This window comes from Anas acuta, chromosome 4 (genome assembly GCF_963932015.1).
Source record: "Anas acuta chromosome 4, bAnaAcu1.1, whole genome shotgun sequence".
Lineage (NCBI taxonomy): Eukaryota > Metazoa > Chordata > Aves > Anseriformes > Anatidae > Anas > Anas acuta.
The window spans coordinates 45,088,370-45,109,006 of NC_088982.1; the positions used below are offsets into that span (position 1 = coordinate 45,088,370).

At 38.4% G+C, this 20,637-nt stretch overlaps 1 protein-coding gene across 5 annotated transcripts in view; it reads right to left on the reverse strand.

Moving 5' to 3' along the window:
- The window catches only part of DCHS2 (dachsous cadherin-related 2), a 106,667-nt gene that overhangs the window by 19,476 nt on the left and 66,554 nt on the right, over positions 1-20,637 (reverse strand). For all 5 annotated transcript variants that reach the window (XM_068681020.1, XM_068681024.1, XM_068681023.1 and 2 more), the window contains 8 exons: positions 19,650-19,837; positions 18,737-18,836; positions 12,418-12,575; positions 10,744-11,584; positions 9,864-10,103; positions 5,679-5,813; positions 5,225-5,434; positions 3,150-4,004 (listed from right to left, as the gene is read on the reverse strand). In XM_068681020.1, the coding sequence (XP_068537121.1) occupies positions 3,150-4,004; positions 5,225-5,434; positions 5,679-5,813; positions 9,864-10,103; positions 10,744-11,584; positions 12,418-12,575; positions 18,737-18,836; positions 19,650-19,837 (2,727 nt within the window). The remainder of the gene's footprint in view (positions 1-3,149; positions 4,005-5,224; positions 5,435-5,678; positions 5,814-9,863; positions 10,104-10,743; positions 11,585-12,417; positions 12,576-18,736; positions 18,837-19,649; positions 19,838-20,637) is intronic.

The following is a 20,637-nucleotide window of genomic DNA, read 5'->3' on the forward strand; positions in this document are numbered from 1 at the left end:
TGAATAACAAAGGTTTCTCTGGGAACCCTCTGCAGAATGCAGAGACCTAATTATGTATTGACTGGCTTCTAAATGCAGTTTATAATATTTAAAGACATTAAATGTTCATTATTAAAGAAAAAGTAGAGGAATAGGATTTTCTGAAGATCATTAAACTTGGAGGTCATACACTTTAAGTAAAGAAACTCTGACCATAAGAGCCAGTTCCTGAGGTACTTATCTAAAAGACAATTTTAGACTAAATTGGAACTATGGACCCTTGGCTTTGGCTTTCATTGTTTATATTGTTTTGAGTTTTGATTCTTTTTAAAATAAACTTAGACCTTTCCCACTCTATTAGTTAAGGCAGAAATAAAATGAGGAGGAAAAGCCACATTTATTAATACCAGGTCTACAAATAATCAGTGTGTAATGTAAATCTCCCTTGGACTGAATACACTGCTGCTATTCATTCTTGAAGGGGTCCCAGATCACATATATCCTGTAAGCTAACTTCTATGGGAGTTTTAATTATAATCATGCCTTTTTTCCTGAAAAGTGAAGTATTTGATATGCGCTTATGCTTATATAAATAAGAAAATACTATAAGCAGAGCAAAACAAAGATTAATATTTTGTAAAATCTCTCATACTCTTAAAAGAATGTGATCATCTTTACAAATAGACTTTTATTAAACATACAAACTAAAATTTTGGGATGAAACCCTCTAGCTTACCCTGCAGCTTTGTGAAATTTCTTTTAATCAAAACAACTTAAATCAAATCTGATTTATGTTTTCTACAGATTGAGTGGGAGAATATCTGACTATGGCATTCTGTTACCACAATTCCTTGGGGTATTTCCATGATTTCAGGCTGGATTGTCTAGCCTGAACCATAAATGTATCCACACTTAGGAAAATTTAGGACAAGATTAGTTTATCAATTGCTGCAAAGTTCCCATTTTCATTTTCTTTCTTTGGTTTCCTAACAAAACCTTTGCTCTTATTATATTTCCTTGAATAGAAAGAAATTTAGATCTTTCCTGATATAATGCAGGATTAGTGCAAATGAATCCAATCTGTCATTAAAAGGTAGATGCCAGGGTCTTCATCTTTTCATCTTACTCTCCATGGAAGAGTGACAATTAAGTTCCTGTGACACATTCTAAAAATATAAGCTTGCTGCATCAATGGATAGACAAAATTCAGAGTTCAGGGCTTCCCTCTCCTTCACAGAGCAACACACAATTACTGTACAGTGCTGACTCTAATAAAACAGGGTGCATCTGTGACTCACAGTCAGAAAAAAAAAAAAAAAAGTTTAGGCCACACAAAATTATTTGCAAATCCTAGTCAAATTCATGAAATAAAAAACATGTTTTAAATGTCAAGGCAAATGTACTTAGGAATTTTTTTATTTTTATATTTTTGTATTTGAAGTAGAAGCCATAAATGAAGCACTGGTTTCACACACAAAAAAATCAATAATAATAATAATAAACTTTTATCCTGTGGATTCAGTACTTAAAGTGCTCAGAATGGAGTAAGAGAAATGCAAATACTCCTCTGCCTGAGGAGACCTGAATCTATACCTTTCTTATTTCCGGAGGGTGTTGTAACCACCACTCTACTGCATGCTCTTCTATTTCCTATAGGAAGCCTTCCACTTTTTACAAAATCCTGCATGTTTTTTTTGACAGACAGTGAGAAATCAAAATGGATGCTCTAATCTGGTGGCTTGGTCGCAGTTCACAACTTTTTAACGAAATCTTTTGCTTTCAGGCTTTTATCTATGGTCAAAAAAGTCACGTAATCCAAAGTGTTTTTTCACCATATTGCATATTTTGACCTGTTAACTGAAACATTAGTAATACTCACAACATTGTCTTAATTTTAAAATACACTGCTGAAAATTTGGCTTGTAGTCTCAGCGAGGTACGTAGGAAGAAATGTCTGAGCAATCCTAGCAGTAGTTTCTGCCACAGACATCTTCACCCTCAGTTCTCTACTCTGTTTGTAATTACCCATGTATATTGATTGGTTTTCCAAAATTATTAGCACATTTTGTCTTTGCTGATTCCTAATCAAATATATAGGCTGTTATTCAAGATCTAAGAATTCACTAGTCTCACAATACCCTTAGGATATAGAGGAATATTGCTCTCATTTTACAGAGGGAAATTTGAACTAGAAAGAGAATAAACGGCTTGTTCAAGGCGAACCTTGTAAGGCAGCTTTTGAATCAAGAATGTAGTCCAGGTCAGACCTTTAAATATGTCTGGTCAATTGTACAGTCGGATTTGTGGGTGGAAAAAATGTGAAAGACCCTCCTTTCTGCCCCTTGTTATGATGAACCCATCCCCTGAAGCCTGAAAAAGTACTTACCATATCTAATCAGCAGGATGCACAACTACAAATACCCGCTAAATGATAAAAAAAAAAAAAATAGAGTAGTAATTCTCATCATTACACTGAACAAAAAATAAATCTGTAAGCACCTTGTGATTTAAGCTTTTTATCTATAGGTAGCAGGCTCTATCTAGAGATGTATTGTAGAAGTCTGAATGTTGATGTACTACAGTCCTCAAACTTCTTCCCCCTTTACCTCACCCTGCCCCCGTATTCTCTTTCTGGAAAGTCCAAAATTTAAATAAGGTTTTACAGTCTCTGTGAAAGCTATAACAGTTCATCAAGGGTTTTGCAAAAGTAAAAATAAATAAATGAATAAATAAAAACTTGTGTTGCAACTGGTACATACCACTCATCTCATCTGAACCTCAGTGTATTGACAAGTGAAACAAGGAGTAAGCGCTGTCCACCCATCATTAAAGTCATTTTGCTAAAGGAGTGAATCCAGTGATGCTCAGTGCTTCTCAGGCTGAGGGGCTGGGAACACACCATCTCTGGTACGCGAGCTTTCTGCTTAATGTGAGCAACACCACTGCACATGAGCAGCAAATGTGCCTGCCAGACAATGCCTCCACTAACAGATTATGATTCTTTGGCTGGTACATTGGCAAACGGCAGAGGGATATTTGCTCGATTCAGCTTAACTTTTCCCCGATGCTGCACAGGACAGACGTTTCCCTATCCTATTTGTTACAATTACCATCCCAAATGGAAAGGGCCCCAGCAGCTGCAGGAACACAGACAGGGATTTGATACCTACCCGCTGCACTGTTCTCAGGCACACTTGCTTCATACAAGTTACGGCTGAATGAAATCTGCTCCTCTTGTCCCTCTGTAAAGATAATGACCATGGCCGTGGCTGTTCGAGGTGAGATGCCTTGATCTGAAGCCATCACAAGCAGCTGGGCACTGAAGTCTTCGGAAGCCAAGGGCTGCTGAAGAACGATGGCACCTGTCATTGCATCAATCTGAAATACAGTTTCTGGCACCAAACTAAAGACAACAGCTCCATTTGGCCCCAGATCCACGTCCTCTGCTCTCACAGTGGCTACTGTCTCATTGACAGCAGTTTCAGCAGGCACGAAGGCCCTGATAGGGTTCTGCAGAAACACCGGGTCATTGTCATTGACATCATCCACGTGCACCACAACGCTGACGGTGGTACTTCTTGGCCAGTGGGTGCTACAGTCACTAGCCACAGCCCTGAACATGTACTGGGATTTGGTCTCTCGGTCCAGTGGTTTTGTGGTAACTATGGAACCTGTTAGGCTGTCAATGGCAAACGCTCCAAAGGTGTCGTCGATCAGCCGGTATGTAACTTCACCATTCAGGCCATCATCTTCATCAGAAGCAAAAAGGTCCAAGATGGCTGAGCCTTCCTCTAGGTCTTCTCTCACGGAGACATGATACTGGTTCTTTGCAAACAGCGGGCTGTGGTCGTTTTCGTCCAGGACTGTTACATACAGCAGTGCAGTGGAGCTTCTCAAGGGCCTGCCTAGGTCATGGCACTCAATTACAAGGGTGAAATTGCTGATATCCTCTCTGTCTAAAGTACGAGTGGCCAACAGTTTTCCTGAAGTATTATTTAGCATGAAGTATTCTCCATCGTTTCCACCTTTCAAACACACAAAATAAAATGATGACAAACAATTGCTTTTGCAAAATAATCCCTTGTGAATACCACGTTAATTGCAATAACACTATCCAATTGCCAGTGCAGCTGGTGTGCTCATGTGTCTTTCACATATTTTATTCCTCTTCTAAGAATTAAAACCTGCATTTCATTTAAATCAGTGGGTGGCAATGACAGTAAATACAGAATATCATATCAATTTACAGAGTGGCTATTTTGCCAGATGTATGTCTTTTTTCCTAAAGCAGCACACCTTATAAAATCTCCTGCAACTATGCTGCTGCACAAAGTGACCTCTTCCCAACCTTAGTTACAAATTCCAGAAACCTATAAAGCATTGCTGACGATTGTAATTACGTGCTCCTTGCTCTCTTCTACAAACCTGTCTCTTGGAAGTGAAGAGTTGTGCAAGACCTTGATTTGCGGGGGAAGGTAAATATGATGAGGTTGACAGAAGAAAAGTTATCATTTTTAGTAACAATGAATGGCATACATACTTTATAACATGTAGAAAGACCATTAAAGGTAATTAAAGATCATGAAATTAAAACCAAGAAAACACGAAGGAATTCTTAACTGCTTCTTCAAAGAAAAATTTGTTGGCTGTTACCACAGTAGCTATGCGCCTACTTTTCAGCTATTACTGAGAGCCACAAACCAAAGTAAGTGCAGCATGCTTGTATTTCTGCACAGATTTTACCAGAGGCTTTGAACAGCTGTGGAGCTTACATTGGCATAGTGGACATGTGGAGAGTTTGGCAACATGAAAATTAAGTATAACTTTAATTGGTGAGTGAAAGAAGCTCTCAAGACATAAAATTAAAAAAATAATAAAATAATAATAATAAAATAATAAAATAATAAAATTCAGTTAGTTCTTGTACTTACTTGCAAGGGTATATTTACATTCAATACTTCCACAACTACTACAAAAGGGACAAAACTACTCTTTTGTGATAAATGCCTCCTTCCAGCATTTGATTGTTTTTGTTCTTCTGTTCTGTACTATTTTAAATCCAGAAAACAGACTGAAGGTGTGCTTGAAAAGGGCTTATTAATGCTGACAAAGGAGTGAAAGATTTTTTTTCCCCTCTCTACATAAAAGAAGGATGTGGACAAGGCAGGAGGTAGTCTACAACCTAGATACTGCTGTTTACATGCTTCTTGATTTACACTAATAAAAATGATAGGGTATAACTTACCAATTATGTGGTATCTTAGAGCTCCATTATTGCCAGCATCCATATCTACAGCCCCAGCAACGTAGACTACTGAAGGCTGTTGATTCTCTGGAATATGAATCTCAGAGACAGGAAAGAGAAACTTGGGAGAGCAGTCATTTTCATCCAGCACTTTGCAGATAACTGTCACTGTGCTTGATAGTGATGGAGTTCCACCATCTCGAACCAAAACTAAGGTTAAAAAACAGAAAGCAAATTTTGTACAGAGGGTAGGAGCAACAAGGGATACTCTTTAGCAATATCAGAACAGTAGACTTATTTGCATTATGTAAAAAGCACATACTCTCCTGTTCCTGAAAATACTTCCACTTCCAGCTAATCCAGATGGCAAGAAGTGAAAGTACCAATGACAGCAACACCACATCCATTCTCACCTCCCATTTTACAAGCAGTCACAGGTATTTCACACTGTTACCTTTAATACTGAAAAACTCCTGGGTTTCCCTGTCCAGTGATACAGCTGTTGTGAGTTCTCCATTGTCTGAGTTCATCCTAAATTTTTCAGATCCAGTTCCTGGCAGGATTTCATACTGAAGCAAGGAATTTTGTCCTTAAAAACAGAATGGAAGTGTTAGCAAAACCGAGCCACTCTTCTTACACGCTGGCTTTATTTTCCCCCCATGCTCTGGGAAATGGATTATGGATTAAATTATTATTTTTAATGCAGTGATTAACTGCTTCTTCATTAGTACAACGGATTAAAATTTAAAATTGGATCTTCAAAATGCTTGTCCAGCTGCTGCATTGTACCTAATGTGTTGCCTGCCACTCAAAGTGACCCCAGCAGCATTTCTCAGCATCCAGGGCAAGTCTCCAAGCAAGCTGACATATCATTGTGGTGTAACACAGCACTAGCTTAGACTGTGGAATCTGTGCATCTGTCTTGTGCTCTCCCTGAGGTAATTAATTATTTCTCAACAGGATGTCAGGCTGTGCACCAGGCTGGTCTGGCAGCTCTGTTTCTCCAGTTTCCTCACTCGGAGCCAATACAAGCATCTCTATAAAGTATGATATGGAATAACAAACATCCAGAGAAAGCATCCACTTCTTGGCATGCTCACAACTTCTAAATATTTGTAATATTGAGCAGGCAGGTACCTAAGTCCCATCAGGATTCATAGGGTAGGCATTTCCTAGTTGTCTTCAACACAAACGCTAACTTGGTGGACATTCCCACAGCACATCTCAGGCCTTTTAGACTGTTCATGCTTGTAGCCAACCTTTGAAATGATATCACTTGCCTTTGTGAAGTCTTGTAGAATTTCCAGAAGGGAAGATAAAAGATTTTCCCTCCCTCAGTGTTTTTTCTGAATGCCATCTCCAATCTGTTCCTAATTGCATCTACCATTTGTATATAGTGCACAAATATTATTCTTCCTGTCCTTCTCTAGGAAATACTAGGCTAAAACTGTATAGGCCTTTACTACCCCTTCTTCCAAAGCTGCCTGAGTTGAACAAGAATTGGGATTCCACATTCCTACGAGTTATGATTATTTCATAACTTATTTCATATTTCATGTAGTTTCAACACCCGTCAGAAGAAAATACAATGAAATCTCCATTACAAGATCGCTAATGAGTTTAATACTATATTATATTTAAAAGGCCGCAACCACTCATCTTGTACAACTGTGCTCATTCATTTGCACGTTCTTCTGTTTCATTCAATCATTATGTATTTTTTTTCACACAATAAACAATCTTTTGGTCACACAAAGACAGTTAGTGCACTCAGAAAACCAAAGTACTCCTGGTAATACTGTAACTGCTATTCCAAGTTAACACTGCATACCTGATCTCAACTACAGCAGCAGAAAATAGAACGATCTGCACTGGAGTTGATGGAGAAACACCAAAGTGAGAAAAGAAACAGATTCTACAGTTTTGATGCCTGTGCCAATGACTGCCTTTGTTTGCCTTTGAATAGCTTTGCTAAAGTAGTTGACAATACTACTGAAATTTGATTGAAGGAATTATTACTGTTATTTGCATCTAAACCAATTCAAGGAAGCAATATATTCATAAAAATACCAAAAAAAAAAGTTACAGAAATCCTTCCAACTTTCTGGAAGAAAGGAAGAAAATCATGGCTGCAGGGACAATGAAGGAAAATATCTTGAAAATTTCGTATTACCAACACAGTCTATCAACTCTCAACTACCTTTAAAAAGATATTTGCAACTTTGTCTGCATTTATCCATCCTTAATTACCAATATGCTACAGGCAGAAAAAAATGCATGCCTGTATGCACTGCCAAGAGAGAAGGGTGATGACTCTATGTGTTCATGCACCATGGGCTTGACATAGCAGCTGACACATCTGCACTTAATCCAGCCTCCTGGTTAACTGGTTACTAGTCACATTTTAGGGGGCTGAAATTATTAACTGGAATGAGCAATTGAAAACACGTGTTTACTTGCATTTACTTGTGTTAGATGTTGGCCTTGGGGCAAGTGGAGAGCTCCCACACTGTGTAGAAGACTTACATAAAATGAGGAAAGGGAGGATTGCAGTAAGTACAACTAGAGATAGGAGTCAGTGGAACAAGAATTTTTTTCATGGATATCTATGTGGGAAAAAAAAAAAATCAGTGGAGGCAAAATTTTAGCAGTGATTTCCACAAAAGACCTTTTGAAGTGGCAGCAAGCTTAAAGCTTGGGTCAAACACAAAGTAGATGACAGCTGCTTGCTCTTCCCTTCACAGATAATACATAAAGTAGAGAAACAAATAAAACCAAAAGGTTGATGATGGCTGCAATTGTCAGTAAAAATCATTCCTTCATTCCTCCCCGTGGTCAGTCAGGGAACATATGAGGTGAAAGAAACAATACAGGGAGGAAAGTCCTCTTCTGAGACTGGAAATATTACTGAGATTTGAATTGCAACTTAAAGAGCAAATAAAAATGATCTTTAAAATGTGATAAAAAGAGGAAAAAAAGAACACCATGAAAGCAGTTGTCTTACTCAAAAATTATGTCCCGAAAGGATAAGAAAAGTTAGTTATGTTATATTTGTATGGCGCCTATATAAATCTTTTCTTACATTACGAGCATCATTTTCAGTATTTGGAACAATACTGCAACATACATATGAGATTGGGCCAAATCATGAAAACATGAGAAAAAGACAATAGAAGGGCTCTGATTACTGGAAAAATTATAAACTAAAATATAATTAATAATAACAAAAATAAGCACGCCCAAAACAAACAAAACAGGAAGGACCCAACGCAGCTCCAACACCGCTCCAGCCTCAAGTATCTGTTCCATCAGGTGCACACTGGCCAGCCACATGCCACCTGGTAGACCTGGAGTGCCCAGTGCCAGTCCCACTCCCTCCTACTAATGGCTCCCAATATTTCCCTTCTGTTGTATTTCCCACAAAACGTGGGATAAAAGAACATAAGGAATGGAGAAAGGAGACTGAGGAATTCAAACAAATTCCCATTCCTTTTCTGTATCTAAAAAATTTTAACATCAAATTCAGCCTTTGTTTTTATAGAGTGATGCACAAAGGAAAGAAAGTACATGGAAGAGTGAGGGAGACAGAGGTAGACGGTAACACTGCTCAACTGGCATGAAGATGTTCATATACACTACCCACTCCTTCCTAATTTCTGAATACTTTACATAGTTGTGGAGAAATAGCTCTCCCATACAGCATCTCTGCTGAGCTCTGCATCTCACAGCACCCTTTCACAATCGGTATGTGCTCTACTTTAAAATGGTAAATCTTACTGGAGACACAAGATGATTTTGCTCACAAGGTTTATTTCTTGGATAGCACAAACTTAAACCATTCTCAAGATGTGCAGAAAGCAAACACATGTTAAAGAGAAAGTCATTGACAAAGCTGAGACAAGTTTTAGGTCAATTGCCATAATATCCACAAGTTTAATTCTTTCCTCAGATTTTATTCACTACAGATCACAAACTCTGTGCAACTGCTTCAGGTTACATCAACTGTATATGCTGTGCTTGGTATTCCTGAAGGTGTGATCATCTCCAGCACACAGACCACCTGTAGCATCATATGCATTTCAGATATTCCGAAAGAACAGGTAGTTGAAGAACTGGAGTTTTTTATTTGCTCAGCAAAGACTCTCTCACATTTCACCATTTTCTGTGAGATTATGAACCACCCTTTTTACTCATCCATCTCATGTATGTTTGAAAAGCAGTGCATTAATATTTTTAGGTATGTAAAATTGTATTTGAAATCCAGAGTGGTTTCCAAAAATTCCTTCGTAGCTCAGCTACCTGGAAAATCTTGGATGACAGTGCCCCTCTCTGGTCAGAAGAGATTAGTGCATGTTCACTGGTTCTCTTACAAAACCAGGACCCTATCTCATAACTTTTAAAACTATTCAAAACTGATGGAGAGAAACAAAATGTTCAAATATTAACTCTAATGGAGATGAACATTGTTTTCTGACTTACAACCAGAATACTCTGGCTGTTTTCACATGCAATCTAGAGCATGCTGAGCTATCCACATCACCCAAGCACTCAGTTTATATTTGATATACTAATCAGGCAGCAAGATTTGATCAGTCCACAGTGTTCACAATGAAATTTATAGCAAAGGGACTGAAATTACCTGCGTCTCTATCCATAGCTTCCACCTTTATGACTAGCTCCCCTGGATCCTGGTTTTCACGAACCGCAGTCTCATAAAGTTGCTGCAGAAATATTGGTCTCTCATCATTCACATCAAGAACAATGATGGTCAGAACTTGAGTTGCAGAGAGAGCTGGGCTGCCACCATCAATAGCCATGACTGTCAGACTGTAGCGCTCCTGAACCTCACGGTCCAGAAGCTGGGCTGTAGTTAGGAGTCCTGTTATAAAGAAAGGAAGCTCCAGGTTAGGACGCTAGGTTGGTCCAGTACTCACAGCTTCAGAGTAGCATCGCGGTGCACTCTGTGTCACTGTTGCAAGGCTTCCAGACTGTGGAGCAGATCGTTCCCTTCACAGTCACCCAGAAATACTCATTTTGACATCAGGGAAAATTGGGATTCATGGAAATTGAAGTGAAGTTGAAGTGATTTCTTTTTATTTAATTCTAGGCTTAAAGTTTTTACTTAGCTTTGTTTTCGTTTTGCACATTAGTTCTACAATTAGCAGATCTACATATAGCATCTACATATATCAGTGTAGGTGTGTATACATGATTTAAGTATGCATTGTCTAAAAATCTGAGTGAAGTATTTCATTGCACACACTTTTTTCCCTGCTTCCCTCAGTGCCCTACTGGAAGACATTTCAGTACATCTGCACAACACAGTCACAGTGCCATGCATAAATTTCTGAGCCGAGTCTCACTAAGCATGCATATTGAAAGTAGCACCACCATGCTCATCACCTGGGGTAGAGTACCACAGTAATATGGTATTTCAGTATTGTAGGGTATAGGGTATATACTTCCAAATATGACCATGATAAGCATAGTGTACAGACTGTAGACAGAAGTTATAGTACCTGTGATTTTATCCAATATAAATGATTTGTTTTCATTGCCTGAAATGATGTGATATGTAACTTGTCCATTTCTTCCCTCGTCAGGATCCTTTGCGTTTATGCGGTGTACAAGGAAGCCCACCTCTGCATCCTCCACGACATAGGAAAGAGATGAAGATATGAAACTGGGACTGTTGTCATTGATATCTAGTATAACAATTTTTGCAGTCAGGGAATCAAGTCTGCGATCAGCCACATTTATTGTCTGGTCTGTGGCAGACACTGTAAGGATCACAGAGCGAGTGATCTCCCTGTCCAGTGGAAATGCTGTGACCAAGGTGCCATACGAAGGGTGAATAAGAAATGGATTTTCAGCCACGCTACTGATTTCCACAGAATACTGTATTTTGCTGTTCAGAAAACTGCCATCTCCATCTTTTGCATTGAATGTGTAAACCAGAGTCCCAACAGGTACATTTTCCTCTATGCCAATCACTATGAAGTCATCTTGGAAACACGGGGAATGGTCATTCCGATCTTCTACATCAATACTGAGGAACACGGTGCTATTCTGTGGAGGATTATTATTGTAATCCTTTATAAGAACTTGTAACAGGAAGTGTGAAGCTGTTTCATAGTCAAGTTCCTTGGAAAGAAAAAGGTCTCCCGTCAAATTATCCAATTCGAAATGAACATCATCAACATCTTCAGCAATACTAAAATACAGCTTCCTGTTAGTTGCTAGATGATTACCAGGAAGCCTTATGGAAGTCAGTATTTGTGCAGGTTTAAAGTTCTCAGGTATGACCAAGTGCTTGAAATCTTGAGAGAAGACACCCCTCCATGGGAGAAGTGGGATTACCTATAACAGAAGCACAAAGACTGCCATATTTTCCCATTGGTATTAGAAGCAGTGTAATGAAAATTATTTTCTTGACAGTTTAATCATGTATTGTTTGTGGCTATGTAATTATACTAACTATGCCTAAAAGCCAGGAAACAAACTTGACATGCGCTAGCAGAGTTCAAACAGCCCTTGGCCAGTCACTCCATAATTCTCTCTTTCATTCCCACATGAAAAAAATAAGGGACAAGATAGTCTATCATCACCTGATTTGCAGGCATCCAAAGATAGGTGTCTCCAACACTGCTACTTCTGCCCCTGCTCCAGAGCATTTCAGCTGCCTTTCTCCCTGGGACAGCAGTTCAGCACTCTCACAGAGGGATTGCACAAGGAAGCATGGTGTGCTACACATTTTGCCAAACACAAACAGCACAGGTGACACCCAGTGACAGAGTGTGCAGAAGGCCATGGTCAGGCAGACCTGCTGCCCGCAGGAAGAGCACAGGCTGACATTTCACACTCCCATGCAGAGCAGCCCTCTGTGAACCAGCACAAGTGAATGAGCTGTCCTTGCACAGAGAGAGAATTCAGAAAATATATTAATATAGATGAGAAACAACATCTACTCCAACACATGTTTTAGCTTCTATCTGCCCAGCTTCCAGATTTCCTCACTCAACAGAAAAGGAATTACACTAAAGAAATTTGAGACAATACGCTTATTTCCAAATTTTTCCTTTCTTCATTTTATTTCCCTGGATTCTCCCTGAACTGATTTTTTATTTTGTTATTATTTAAAAGAAACAAAGTATGCAGCATAGTTTTTCTACCTGTCCAATACAAACAAGTACCTGGATGAAAACAGCAGCGTGCTCTTGAAGGGAAGGCATCCCCTGATCCCTAGCGGTGACTGTCACTCTGTAGTTTGATCTCTCAGTATATGACAGAGACCGGGTCGTTCTCAGCTCCCCACTGACAGCATCAATCTGGAAGCATCCTGCACCTTCTTCTAAAGGGGAAAAAAATGGGTATCAGTTATTACAGATCTCTTTAGCTTCCCAAATGCCTCCATGGCATCAGTGGTAATTAACGACATGGTAATTAATGACTAAGAAGGAGGATGACAGAAAGGAAAGGGAACTCTTGCAGGCATTTGGATTTCACAGGCTTGTTTGGTTCAATTCATTTAATAAATAATTATTATAACCTGTTTACTCTGGATTTAAAAATTCAGAGAGAGAAACACCACGGAGTACCAAAGCAACTGCTCACTTTTGTATTGATGTTGCTCACATTAATGGTGTGTGCATCAGGAGTGCAGCAGAAACTCCAGGACTGCCACTCCTGTTTCCAACCAAAGTTGGCAAGCAGAGCCAGAGAAAGCCTTTCTCTCCGAAGTGGCGTGAAGGGTCAGTTAGGTGGTGCTGGATACACAGCTGGCTCACGTGTCCCTGGTGGACTATGAGTCAGCAAAGAAACCGCTGTACCCCTAAAACAATGCATCCACAGTGACGCAGCCTGCCCTGCCTCTGCCCTGAACAGGGAGACATCTGGGGCTGACTAGCATCTTACACTGATTTGTTCCAAAGCAATATGAATATTGGAAATTAAGTTTTCATCCATCACCAAGGACTGTCCTCATGCTAATAATTGGCAAGTTCTAATTAAAATTACTACAAGTAGTTGCATCATATAACATTTATTTCAGTTTCAAAGAAAAAGAACTACCACAGAAGAGTCAACAGGTCTTTGCAATTTCTTCTCCACTTTCAGGGAGCACAACAGAAATCACTCCCAGTATTTAGTAAAATTGGAAAATATGTAGTATTTGATGTACATTACTAGAAACTGAGAAAATCAAATTTGTCCTAACTACTTCTCTCTTAAAATAGTACACAAACAATTTTGCTACATGAATTTTTAATAAGGTGTGCTGGTGGGTTAAACAAAGTCATGTAGCGTAACAGCTGCTATTCTAATAAGCAACTGTGGTAAAAATAAATTCAATGCAGATGTAGTACAAAAAATACCCATAAAAAACTGTATTTCCATAGGCACCTAAGCGAGCATGAAGCTGTTTATATTCTCCAAATCTGCACATGAAAATTAGTTAGCTGCACATATAAGTATTCATTCATATACCCAGTCACATTGCCTCTAACTGCAAAATACTTGCACCTGTAGAATTTGAACAAACACTGAGCTCGCTAGTTAGAAAACAGAGTTTTGACAATCTACAAATAATTTTTCCCAACATTGTTCTGTTATTTTTGACTGACTATAGGTTTTTAATGCTCCACGAGTCCCTTCTGGGTTGACTCTCACAGTCTGGAACAAAATGAGGAAATTGCCAACAAAAGGAAGCAATATGTAGTGACAATTATATTGAATGATACAGTCTCACATTCTGCATTGCAATAGTTTCAAAATATTAATGCTGCCATATTACCATTTTCATAAATTGCTTTTGGTTACCTTTCAGTTTTAGGTCCCAACAGTATATCTACATGCACAGATATGCTATTTTGTCCAATATAATGCTTCATGACACAAAACCCCAGCTAAGCAAAACAGCAAAGGAGATATGAAAAAGAGAACACAATGTGAATTGTATGCAAATATTTTTAACATTTTGCTATAATTGACATTTAAAATAATGAATAGTGAGAGCTAACACAAAAACCAGTAACAGTTTCTTTCTTTATTTTTTTTTCCTCCAATCAAAATAAATCTGTAGTTACAAAATTGAGCCAAAATAGAATACTGGAAAACAAAAAAATACTGCACATACATAACTGCTGTCTGAGCTAGAAGCTACAAGGATTTACCACTGCTCCAGCAGTAACTGAGGATGGTCAGTATATCTACCATAAAGACCAATACTCATTTTTCTATTTGAAGTAACAGAACATATAGTTAAGGTCAACTGAAACAGGCATCATTCAGAGCTTCAGGAGGGCTGACGCTTATCTGACAGGAGAAAGGAATTTACATTTCTGAATAACATAAAAGAACTGGTCAGAAAAGAAACTACTGTAGCATTACTCATTAGAGACTATCATTCTACTAAAATCCAAAAATTGCTTGAAACCATCAATTTAGCATATTTTAATGGAGACTTAAGTAACAAGACAGTCATGTTGGGAAGAGCCTGTATAACCAGAAACCTTAGGAACATCCATTATGGAATTGTTTCTTATTTTTGTCTTTTTATCTGGTACCACACTATTAAGACAGTCAAAGCTGAAATGCCTTGGTTTTATTTTACTAACATTTTTATCAGTCTATTTTTTATTTTCTTTATAGACAACTTCAAAGTGGAGACATTTGATCCTAAATCAAAAGAAAGAAAGAAAGAAAGAAAGAAAGAAAGAAAGAAAGAAAGAAAGAAAGAAAGAAAGAAAGAAAGAAAGAAAGAAAGAAAAATCTTGTCATGCAATGGACTTCCCTTCATCTACAAACAGCTTTTTATGCTATATTCTGATGCTAAACTGCTTTCTTCAATTTCTGATTTTCAAAAGCCTACTTAAACAGCCAATCTTGCTTTGCCACTGATTTAACAGATGACACTTGCTAAGAGAACAGACAGATCACTTTTAAATACTTTTGCACAAGATAACAGAGGGCAAATGAACGTAAGTCCTTGCTTGCTCACTTTCTAAATACACTCCAAATCCTCCACATTATTTTTTGGGGAGCTCAAAGCAATGAAAAAGGTGGTTTTAAGTTTTATGCTCAAAGAGTTGTTTCTCTAAAAGCTCATGCTCCCTGCATTTCCAGAAACATTTGCCCAACTTTCATCTCTGTAAGTCACCTGAATTAGGCAACTTCTCCTTTTATCATACATCCTGTGGGTTTCCCCTTATGCACAAAGAAAAAAAGTATGAGGCAAATGGATCAGAAAGGAGTTGGAGAAGAGCAAACAAACCATGGAACAGAAAAATATGTATGTCAACGACTAGACTCCAATGCCACCACAATTTCTTCTTGTGCTTTTAACTCTACTCTAACCTGCCAATAAACCAATACACTGTTTCACTCAGGTTTTCTAGCTCTTCATTGCCTGACCTGTCCACCAGGCTTTCATTCACTTGAGTTCTCCAAAGACCAAGCACTTACTCAACTCTGTGCTCTCAAACACAACCACAGAATCCACAAATTTGGACAAAAATATTGCAACGCAATGTGTGGCTGTGAACCTTGGGAGAACATTCAAGCCTTCCAGGAGGACTGGCACCCAGGCAAAATGGCCCAAAAAGCAGACAGAAAGCAGCACAGGATTTTTCCCCCAAAGTAGCAACCTCAGTACACAGCCTAATTTCCCAAAGAAATGTATTTTACATAGTCTTTAAAATACTTGGTGTCTTGGCCATCTCATTGTCCTTTGAGATAAAATTAAAATTGTTTTTCTTAATAGTAAAGAAGTAAGCAGTGCCATGGCTCTGAAATAGCTTGAACACCGTGGGGCTGCTGCAGAACTCTAGCCCTCCGCCAGGCTTGGAATGCTCCCCACATGATGCTTACACAGCACCCTGGAGTGAATTGCAAATATTGGCTTTTCACTTGTCTACATTCAACATTTGCCAGTTTGTGTCTTAGCAGTGCAAACTAGTCTTCTCACAGCACTCTAGTGGTCAAGTTTTAATGTATTTGCAGAATAGGTCCAAAGGCAATTGTAAAAGCCTCTACTTTGCCAGTGCTACTCTTAGCACACAAGCAATCATTTATGATGCACTATAAATACACGCTTGTTTCTGTTATAAAGGCTATAATATAATCTATTGTCAATCATAAAGGCAGCCATAAGGGATAACAAACATATCTGGGATTTACTTCCTTTTGAATTAGGTAATTAGTGATTCTACAAAAGTGAGGGGTATAACCATATGATCATGCATTTCCAGACGTGAACGTCTAGGGATGATTTGTTTTCATTTTCTTGGAAAAGCGAGGGGCATTTTGAAGGAAATACACTCTGAAAGGTGATTCCTCCCAACATTTTTATTTCTTTATTTTTTACTTTACAGATTTTTGCTTGTATAATTTGTTGACATTTGTTACTAGCTCTCCTGCATAGCTTAATCTATTGTTTCTGTTGTTATCTATTGTTACATTTCTTTGACGTATTTCTTTTTCTCCAGTCCTCCAATTAACCTGGTAACTGTGTTTAGTAAGTATGGCTTTAAATCAGATCATATTTCTTCCTCAAATTTTAGCACTGAACTGTGTCCCCAAACTAGAAAATACTGTTTTAAATATAAACCAAGCAAGAACTTCACCATGAAACAAAAGAGCAGATGTTAAAGCCAACCAAAAAGCAATGACAAAAATTAGTATCAGAGTAGCTCAGCTGTTTCTGGATTTGTTTATCAGAAAGATATCCAGTTCCAAGACTTAGAGAGCTATTTTAGTATTGCTTTTTGTTGTTGCTTTTTTTTTGCTGCTGTTTTTATTCTTTTGTCCTTTCTAGAGACAGCATTTACAAGACCAGTCGTATTTTGTGTTGCTAGTCATTTTTATATTTTGAATTCTTTCTCATAGAGGGGACTTGATGTCTCTACAGAGAAGCCATAAGAAAATCCAGTGTGCTGTTTGAAGAAAGGGATTCAGTGAGATTTGCTGAGAGGCAGCGACCCCTTAAGAATACTTCCCGTGGTTGCCAGATCATCACCCACCCACCAAAGGGTTGGATACTACCCATTCTGCAGTTTCCTTTTTCTTCCAAATCCCTTTGGAAGAGGCGGTCACTTGTAGCCAAATTAATGCAATAAAAATATAGCAATAAAATTGAAGACTGATTACCGAAATATATCGAACTGCAAAATTTTCAATAGAGTTTTTAAATGTCTCATTTCTTTAAGCATCTCTTGGTGGATGAGAGCAGAGTTAACTCTCTGGCCGCTGTGAATTTCAGATCTTAAAATCCTTCCATTACCCCACAGAAGTCCAAAGGGTATGTAAAGACACAATATAACATAATCCACAGGAATCTTTCAGTAATTTCACCCTTGGCAAGAAGAGGCTTCAGACTCCCTTTCCCTTAAAGATCGAGGAATAAAGTAGCTTTGTGGTATTTTGTTCTTTACTCAGCAGCGACAAATAATCATAATGAGTTTAAACCAACTGAGCACCCATCTGTACTCTGCCTAAGGAGGAAAGAATACCTGAGAAAAGCTGCTGAGCAGACAGAAATATTGGAAATGCTTTCTTTCTCTGATGAAACAGTGTATTGAATGTGAAAATTATCACAATGATACACCAAGCTTAAAAGACATTGATTGCAGTAAGCCAGTAAAATAGAGCAGGTACAAAATAAAAGAAAGTTCAGTTCTTGGAATCTTTTGCTGCTTTGAACCAAAAACAAATTAAAACAGGAGGAAGAGACATTTTCCTCACTGTTTGCAGATGGAAGTCTCCCTTGTGTAAAAATGTAGTAAGTGATACCTGAAAAATAGATGACATCTATGTCTCTTAGCAGTATCCATGCCTCAGTCCCGCTCACATTCTCATTTAGGACTACTCTGCTACTGATTCCACTGCCAATAAAGTTGGGTGCTACACATCTGAGTTCAGGGAAAAACTAAAAAGGAGAAGTGTTTTTAAGCAGCAATGCTATATCAGGCTAACACAAGGCTAATAAAAGGGTGCAATATGAACTAAAAACCACAAGCCTCATTGTTTGCCCAGATTATCTGCTGATCCTTCTGATCCCTGTCTCAGACTGTCAAGAACCATTCTTCTAGCAGGAAAATTTTCAGTTGGTCATGGGAAAAGGAAGATCATTTTTCCTTTCTGTTGTTAAACAACTGACTGAAACACTAAACTGTACTGTACAAGATCATGGTCCTAATCCTTTGTGAGTGCTGTCTGAATGCTCTCTGGCTGGACACAAAAGCAACCAAGCCCTTGGGAAAACAGGGCAGCAGGGAAGGAAGGGAAAGAAGGAAGCTCCTCATGCCTCCAGGGATGCTTAATTAGATACATAATGGTCCTATTTACATGATACATAATGTGATACATAATGTGATACATAATGGTGCCTTTACACAGGCACCATTACTTTAATAGAGACAAGAGAGATGTGAAATCCTGCATGTATACATGTATATGCCACTTTGAAAACTCTATTTCATTGCATTTTTGCTTATGGATTCCACTTTAAATTCTTACCTGATTCCATTGAATATAGTATGACACCACTGTTCCCAGAATCAAAGTCCTTTGCAAAGATAGTGGTGATAAGTGTTCCTGATGGCTGCCCTTCCAAAACCTGTCATCAAGCAATTTATAAATAACTTACAAACACAAATGCAACACGGAGCCGTAAAACAAATTCATTCCCTTAGCACAAAAGTTTAGTGCTTCTGTGTTTTACATTTTAGTGATGTTTATGGTCAGTGCAAATAAAATTTCAGAAAAAGGTTAATGCAGTTCTATCAATCCCCTTTTACTCTCTGCATATATATATAGCATAAATCACTAATTCAAATATATATATATATATATATATATATATTAATATAACAGATTTGGAGGTCAGAATTTTTTTAAAAAATCGACTACATGCATAAACAAAATTATATACACATCCTTTGTATCTAGCAGTCTACAAGGGTGGGAAATCATTTTGCAAATTTTAAAAGTTCTGAATATATCAGGGTCTAAATTTAGAATCTGCTATGTCTCTGTTTCGGTATTATACTGTTCCTGTTTAATGATTTTTCAGTTCTACAGCAAAAAGGCAATTTAAATACTTTAGGGGTGATAAATTATTCATTTCACATTGATCAGAAAACTTCTGGCTGGTAGATGAATCTCAATTAATTAACCTTAACTAAATCTCAGTTAGATCAGGCGTTGCAGGCAGTATGCTGGGCAGGCAGACTGGAAAACGTCTCATTGTGACTGACTGCTTCACTCTGCAGCGCGCCCAGGTAGCAGCCTGACCACAGGCACTGCACGAAGTGTAGACTGTCCGGAATGCAGACTGAAACCCAATTTACAGTTCGAGCTATTGCCACAGGGTGGTGCTCAGAACAAGCCCTAACTACGCAGCACAGGCTGGTCAAAGGCTTCTACAGACCTTGGCGCTTAGCTCTTTTCCAGGTGCAACCTGAGGGAAGATAGGCTTGTTATCGTTGATGTCCATCACCGAGATGTATACAATTGCTGTGGCATTAAGTCGCGGTGACCCATGATCAGTCACTAGCACAGTTAACTGGTGGTGAGCTTGTTTCTCATGATCTAATGCAACCCAGTTTATAATTTCACCTGAGGGACAAAGAAAATGAGGGAAAAAAGAAGTTAGATATTATTATGTTAGTACCATTCTTAAGACATGCAGTAATGATATGTCTTTTGATAGACCTTGCTGCTGATATCAAACCACAGTTTTCCAAGCTCCAACCTGTAGAAGTGTTTTGTCAGTCAAAGTGTGTGCTTGTACTTTACTACTACATTACATTCTTTGCCATACTGTAGGTAGCCCCAAGCAAAGGTACAAAACATTTCAAACCAACATACTGACCTTCCAAACAAATCCACCTGTTCCTTTCTTCATCACATTTCAGGACAGTTAATCTATGAGCACAGGGTTTTAACTACCGATAAACGGCGTTTACTATGCCCTTGGGTTAGGAAATTCTCAGTACAACATCTGTAAGTTAATCAGGAAGCCTTATGTCTCCTACATGTTTTGGTAAGCCCAGTAAATAAATCTGACCAAATCTCATCCCCATCTGCTCAGCCATACTCAATATAGCCAAAGATTTGTGGATGACCAAAGTCCTTCACACAGATAATCACATATTAAGATGATCTTTGTTAATTCCTTTGTTTGCCTTTAAATTTCCATAAATGCACTCAATGAACCTGCTCTGAAATGAGAATTCTGAGATTTAGAGAAAGAAATCCTACAAGAGACTCTTCACTGCCCATGAGAACAGGATCTCTGGGAAACGGTCAGATTTTTGCTCATTACACGTTTTGCCTAATTGCATTATTTGTAGCATCCACATTCCTTACTGGATTCCCCTCCTCTGGGCTTTCTGTGTTGTGTTCTGCATTGTTAA